This window comes from Stegostoma tigrinum, chromosome 45 (genome assembly GCF_030684315.1).
Source record: "Stegostoma tigrinum isolate sSteTig4 chromosome 45, sSteTig4.hap1, whole genome shotgun sequence".
Lineage (NCBI taxonomy): Eukaryota > Metazoa > Chordata > Chondrichthyes > Orectolobiformes > Stegostomatidae > Stegostoma > Stegostoma tigrinum.
The window spans coordinates 14888628-14895947 of NC_081398.1; the positions used below are offsets into that span (position 1 = coordinate 14888628).

General features: G+C 46.2%; 1 protein-coding gene across 4 annotated transcripts in view; it reads left to right on the plus strand.

Moving 5' to 3' along the window:
• The window catches only part of LOC125448687 (arf-GAP domain and FG repeat-containing protein 1-like), a 104659-nt gene extending 98278 nt beyond the window's left edge, over nucleotides 1–6381 (plus strand). For all 4 annotated transcript variants that reach the window (XM_059642533.1, XM_059642534.1, XM_059642535.1 and 1 more), the window contains 3 exons: nucleotides 973–1215; nucleotides 1967–2061; nucleotides 4840–6381. In XM_059642533.1, coding sequence (XP_059498516.1) covers nucleotides 973–1215; nucleotides 1967–2061; nucleotides 4840–4899 — 398 coding nt within the window. In that variant the 3' untranslated portion in view covers nucleotides 4900–6381. The remainder of the gene's footprint in view (nucleotides 1–972; nucleotides 1216–1966; nucleotides 2062–4839) is intronic.
• Nucleotides 6382–7320: the final 939 nt, after the last annotated feature.

A 7320-nucleotide genomic window follows, 5' to 3' on the forward strand; every position in this document is an offset into this window, starting at 1 on the left:
AAGTGGTGGTGAGCTGACTTCTTGAACCACTGCAATCCACCTGCTGTGGGTTGACCCACAATGCCATGAGAGAGGGAATTCCAGCATTTTGAACCAGTGACCGTGAAAGAACAGCAATATATTTCCAAGCCAGGATGGTGAGTGGATTGGAGAGGAATTTGGAGGTGGTGTTTCCAAATGTCTGCTGCCCTTGTCCTTCTAGATGGAAGTGGTTGTGGGTCATGAAGGTCAGTCATGAAGCAGCTGAAAATGGTTGGGCCTAGGACACTAACCTGAGGAACTCCTGCAGAGATGTCGTGGGGCTAAGATAATTGACCTCCCACAACCACGACCATCATCTTATGTGTCAGGAATGACTCCGACCATGGTGGACAAACTCTGAACATGATGGATATCTTCCCACTTGCCTGGATGAATGCAGCTTCAAGAGCACTCAAACTTGGCACCAGGACAGAGCCTATACCAACACCATGACAGGCCCTTAGTGAGATTTAGGTTTTTGCATGTTGGCTGAATGCCATAAAAAGGCAGCTGTTAACTCTGTTTGATGTTACTGACACCCACAGTTACTGAGAGTGTAGCTTCCTCTGTTGTGATTAAGTGTTTGAGGAAACTGGAGGATTGAATGCCAATTCAGAGGGACTGAGGGGAGGTCAGGGTGGCCCTCCACTTTTGGGTGAAGGTTTACAGCAGTCAGTGGATTCCTCCACACTTCTTGTGCTTTGAGAGTGACCCTTCCAAAAGTGGAGTTTCAGTGCTCAGCACACCATGCACAGCACTGTCAGTGGGTCCATGAGCGCAGTGTGGCTGGCTGTAGGAAGACATTTATGACATTCTCCCACAATCATTTTTCTTTTAAAATGCTTGCAATTTGCACCCAATCTCAATGTGCTCAGTGTGTTACTGAGCCGGTTGGGGAAGGCAATGGAAAGCAGCAATCTCTGCAGTAATGTGCATTTTCTTTTTATACAGCTCCAATGTACAGTGGAGTACCGGCAGGATATGGAGCTGCCTCCGCCCCAGGGGGATTTGCAGGATTCCCACAGCATCCCTTCTCGCAGCAGCAACCACAGCAGCAGCATGTCTTCACTCAGCAACAGGCCTTTGCACAGCAGCAAGGTTACAACCAACAACAACAGCAGCAGCAGCAGCAACAGGCTTTTGCCCAGCAGCAGTCATTCCTGCAGCTGCAAAGTTTTGCTCAGCAACAAAATGGTAATGTCTATCCCAGTAGAAAAGCTGGTAAATTGTCCATGATCCATAGTGTTTGGTGAGGGTTGTGGCACTGGTTGGGCCTCCAAGGATTAAATCAACACGATGGGTAGGGGACAAACCAACATGTGTAGCTAACTTTCACTTATCCTCTGGGTACTGTCCTCAAGCTGCATTGAACAGTTCGTAGTCAAATGGAATCGGCTGGTTTCCCACCAAGTATGGAGAATTAAGGTTTGACCTAATCAAGGAATTTAATATGATGAAAAGACTAGATGGGCATGGCAGAGGAAAACTGTTTTCCCTGGCAGGCAGGCGGGAAGATCAGTGGAGGGGGGAATCCATTACAAGAGGATAGTACCTTAAAATTTTAAACCAAACCATGGGGTATGTTGGGAACCATGTTTTCATTTGAAAGGGATTCAAAGTCTCACCCCACCCCTTTCTTATAATGACCTGAGAGCTAAGGGAGTTTATATGCTTTTCTCCATGTCAATGCCTCAGTCGCAGAATCAATTCACTGAGCAGTCAATCCCCATTCCTCCTGTACCATTAATTATGGTGATAGTTTAAAATGTGGCCTTCCTGCATTTGTCCAGATGAGTGAAAGAGGAAAAACTTCCAAAACACACTACTTTTCAATAAAATTTAACATATTATTTCATGTTTGGTCCTCTGAATGAAATGAAGCACAATTTTTAAGTTGTTGTGGTTGTCGATTTTATGATTTTCTGCTTGTTTCTTGTGTGTGAAGGTGCTGGGTTTGGTGCCTTTGGGCAGTCGAAAGCAATGCCGCGAATGATGGGTCCATTGATACAAGGAGGTGGAGTGCCCAGCAACCCATTTATGGTATGTGCCACACTGACTTCTTTCAAAGGGAGAGATGATGAGCTGTATTATAAACCTGAGATACTAGTGAGTGAATTGGATTGGATTATGTAGCTGCAAGCTGGCATGTTCTGAATTTTATTCTTTGGAGCCACAAGATTTGATTTTGGGACTCGGGGCAACATGAAGCAGGAACAAAAGGTGTGTGAAAAATGTCAGGATCAGGATTCTTTGTGAAGCTGGTTCACCAAATGCCCCTGCCACAACTACTCAGTCTGACTTGTGTCAAACTGGTGTCTCACATTATGATTAAACCTGTTGTGGATTGCTTGTTACGCTGTTGCAAGGAGGTGAGCCACCTCCTGTTCACCCCTTTGTAGGGCAAGATAAAAATGCATCTATGTCCAAACTCGAGTCTGTGTCCAGTTCTGGTCCCCACACCATGCAAAGGATGTGAAATGTTTCCAGTTGGTTCGAGGGATTAGATTAGATTCCCTACAGTGTGGAAACAGGCCCTTCGGCTCAACAAGTCCACACTGCCCTTGAAACATCCCACCCAGACCCATCCCCCTATAACCCACACACCCCTGAACACTACGGGCAATTTAGCATGGCTAATCCACCTAGCCTGCACATCTTTGGACTGTGGGCGGAAACCGGAGCACCCAGAGGAAACCCACACAGACACGGGGAGAATGTGCAAACTCCACACAGACAGTTGCCCAAGGCTGGAATCGAACCCGGGTCCCTGGCGCTGTGAGGCTGCAGTGCTAACCACTGAGCCACCATGCCCCCCTAAGAGAGGTTTTAATGACGAGATTAGGTTGAAGAAGTTGGGCTCATTCTCCCTGGAGAGAAGTAGTTTGAGGGAAGATTTGGCCGAGGTGTGAGAGATAATGAGAGGTTTGGATAAAGGTGGACAAAGGAAAGCTCCCATCAGCTGATGCCAGGATGAAGAAGACAGTCTTCAGGTTTTGGGCAACTGATGTGGCATTGTGTGAGAGTTTGAAATTCTTCTGCAGTGAATGAGAATGATCTGGGACTCTCTGCCCATGACATGGGTGGGGGGGACGAAGCAGTTGCTGTAACTCAGTCAGAGCGAGACAGCACCGTTGCTGCTTCAGAATTTGTGCCCTATGTGGGATGCTGTCCCCAATTTGGGAAGCCTGGTCTGCGGGGTGAGAGGAGTGGGAAGGTGGGCTGATCCAGGCATCACAACAGGCCACTGGCGATCAGAGCGTTGAAAAGAAGAGCTACAGTAGGCTTTCAGGCTCTTAATCTTCCGAAACCATTCAGTACAGTCAATTTAGATCTTCTGTTTCTATTCTTTCCTGCTTGAATATTTAAACATGATTGATCTCAGTGTTGACTATAATCAATAACTGATTATCAGTAACTCTGTGAAGTTCCAAAGATCTCAACTCCATTGAGTGCAGAAATTTCTCGTCCTATTCATTCCAAAATGACCAACCCCTTTCGCTAAGTGTGTGTCCCCAGGTACTAGATTTTCCAGCCTGGGCTAGGGTGAAAGTAGCCTGTCAGCATTGATTCTGTCAAATCCTGTCAAAATCTATATATGTTAGGTGGAATTATACTGTTTTAATGAGCTTTATTTCCTAATTGTGGAGTTTTTTCCTTTAGTACCAGGCCATTCGGCCTTTCTACCCCATGCTAGTCTCCACCTCATCTTCATCTCATCTAATCAGTATATCTTTCTATTCCCTTCTCCATTGTATATTTATCCAGCTTTCCTCATAAACTGAGAGAACATTAGAATTTGGAGAATTAGTTACGAGCAGGTGATCCATTTTATGGTAAAATGCGACTAGAAGTGGGGTACATAGTCTTCCTCTAAAAGGAAGGGTCACTGGACTCGAAACGTTAACGTTTGACTTTTCTTTGCAGATGCTGCCAGACTTGCTGAGCTTTTCCAGCAACTTTTGTTTTTGTCCCTTTAAAAGGAAACCTGGCCCACAGCGACCAGGAACAGAATGGAGATTCCCTAACCACAGGCTTAATATTTAAGCAGTCATGATGATGAGAACAAGTTCAGCTACGTTACGTTTTGTGATCAAACAGGCACCAGTGAAAACTGGCCATTTGGGCATGGTAATTGTGAGGTATTAGTGAATGCTGGGCTCCTCCCTGGCAAGAATTAGAAAAGAGAAAGGCATGAAGTGGGTAGCTGAATATAGAACTGTCACCGATAATCCAAAGTTTAATCATGTCTTTTTCCTCTCTCCCTCCCCATCCGTACTCTCCCTCTCTCTGATTCTCACTTTGCATCTCACTTTCACTCATTCTCCATCTGTTACTTGATATATCTGTGTGTCACTATATCTCTGTCACTTTTTATTTGTCATTATATCTCTCTCTCACTCTGTGCTGTCTCTATTTGCACTGTCTCTCTACGCTGTGTGCTCTGTGTTACGCTGTGTCTCTCTGTCACGCTGTCTGACATTATGCTTGCTTGCCTGCTGCCTTTTGCCCACTTTTGCCATCTCTTTCGCCATCTCTTTCATTCTCTTGTTCCCATTCTTGCTCTTGTACACTCATTCTCACTCCCATCCCATGCACTGTCTTGCGTTTGCGCTTCCTTGGTTTTGCTCTCGTGCTCCTGCACCCTTGCTCCTTCATTCTGCTGCTACCTTGATCACTCTCTCACTCACTATTGCTTTCTTGAACACACTCTCGCTATCTATCATTTTATTTCTTGCTCTCACTATCTCTCTCACTCGCTTTCTCTCTCCCCCTCACTGTCATTCTCTCTCTCTTTATCTCTCTCTTGCTCCTGTGAAGACTGGAACCCCGCCTGGACAGTTTGCAGCAGGAGGCACATCTACCAACCCCTTCTTATAGTGACCTGCAATACTTCCAGCATGTGGCTCTTCCAAAAAAAATTCGCCTTAAACCACAGGAGTCGACCAACAGCTGTAACATACTTAATGCCAGTACACACATTTCTATACTTCAGGGGAGGGAGGGAGTGGGGTGGGGCCACTGAGGCACTGCAATATTGTAATTCTTGTGTCTATTAGCAACCAAATAACAATGCAAGCTATATTGTGGTAAGGATGGGTGGGATACTCTGGGCACAGCTTGGGGAATACAGGGGAGGGGGTCATGGAGGAAACTCAACATTTAAAAGTGCTTGAATCTCATTCAATACAGTGGTCTTTGGGGCTGGGATTTTGTGAGGGGTGGGTGGGAAGTAGAAAGTGGAGGGTAGATCTCGAGATGAGGGAATCATTCGATTCAGCTGAAAGCCATGTAGTCTAAACTCTTTCAGGTAAGTTGGTGAGTAGGGAGGTCAAGACTTTTGTGCTGATGGGGTTTATACTGGGGGAGCCTTCACGCTGGGTGTATAATCCTCATATTTTGCATATAACTCAGTGTATTAGTTCCAGAGGGGTTTTGGGAAGTGCGGGAGGGATGGAAGAAAGTGGATATTCGCTGCCCCCGCAGTACAGTTTCAAACAACCTTAAGGGCACAGACTAGCATGTGGGAAATTTATTGGGGAAAATGGGATAGACTTAGCAAGGTGGGGTGGTCAGCATTGAAATAGGCAGATGCCAGATCACTGAGGGGTTGTACCCTCTCCCGTTCGATTCTGTTTGTGTCTGACTTCAAGAGCAGTTTCAAGAGTGTGCTGCCGTAGGGCTGGTGGAGAGCGGTGTGGATCCTCTTGGCGTTTGTAGAACCTTTGGACATGGACCTTTTTTTAGAGTGACGATGTTTTTAATTTCTGACTGCCATTGAACCCAGCCCATGAGGATGAGGAGGGAGCTTGTGACGAGCGCAGAGCTGCGGGGAGAATCTGTTGTCTACATGTTGCCGGAGGCTATCACTGTCACAAACGCTCCACCATCTGCACAGGCTGTGACGATTGTTGTTCACCAAGGGAACAGATTACTGAACTCCTTATTTTAAAATTCAAAGCGTGTACCAATTTAGCTTTCAGCCCGGAATTGCGCACAACCTCTCCTCATTTTGTCCTTCCCAACTTGCCACATCCTCCTGCTCCGCCCCACTTTGCAGTGCTTTATAAGGCCCACTTGCAGTCCTCCCCACTTTCTTGCAACGGACCTTCTCCTCCACCCGATCGATTTTTTGCTTTTTCCGTCTTGGAAGATGCCTTTCCATTCCAAAGACTGCTGTAGAATAAAACAAACTTGGTGATGATCGAATCCGGAGTTAGCCCATCCCCTTGTTGCTGTTTGATGAGCTGCTCTGTTGGTATCTCGGGCTTGTTTCTGTGTCTTTTAATTTTTTAAAACTGTTACACCAATTCTGCTGCGTTCTACCGTTCATTCAAAATATATATTTTGTTCATCTATCAATGCATGATGCAATAATCCTCTTGATTTGGGTTTGACAACTCACATGCTTACACACACACCCTTGAGAAGATATGATAAAAATGGTGACATATTCAGATACTGTTTCACTTCAAAAATTAGCCGTCCCCTCCACAGGTAAGTGCTGGTTGCTGCGAGCAATCTGTTGGCAGAGCTGGAAGTGATTCTCCCCAACTGTTGTTGAAAGGTCAACTTGCTGTTTGTGCCCTGAAAACTTTGCTCCTCTCTTACCTACATTGTAGCTCACTGTTCTTTGACCTGGGTTGGAGTACTTTGGGAGTGGCCTGGGGGTGGTTGAAAGGAAAGATGGCTCAGCTGTGCTGCTTTTGCAGAGATCTGGCACAGACCTGAATGGCTGCCCATTGTCTGACATGGGCAATCAGGCCCAGTGTCTGTTGCCATTTGCTTCCTGCTGTGTTATCCATTTCACTTTACTTTTGTCATTGTTTCTGAACAGAGATTGTATGGGTAGTGTCCCTGCTTCTGAGCTGGAAGTTCTGAGTTTGATTTCCACACTCAGACTTGATAATCGCAGAAAAACGCCCACAATTGAGTAGCAACTTGTAAATCCTTCTGGCACGCACGTCAGTGGTGGTGGGAGTTGGAGAGATTCCTGGCCAGCCTTGTGATGGAAAGAGCATTGGAGCCTTAACGCTCATAGCGCAGAGCTGCAGGCTGCCCCAAATCCCTGGTTGGCATTGGATGGATGTTTCTGGGAATACCTTTGGTGGAGGTCATGGCACTGGGGGGGTCATACCAGTCTTCAGCGAGGTAACTGATAATTTCATGTGGTCAAACATTAAGTAGGAAAGACTTGGAAGCAGACGTTCCCCCATAATCATCTGGAAAAGAGAGGTTGCCCCTCTGGCCCCAACCAACTGAGGCTCTGACCCCAACCACTCTGCTCTAATGGCCACATTT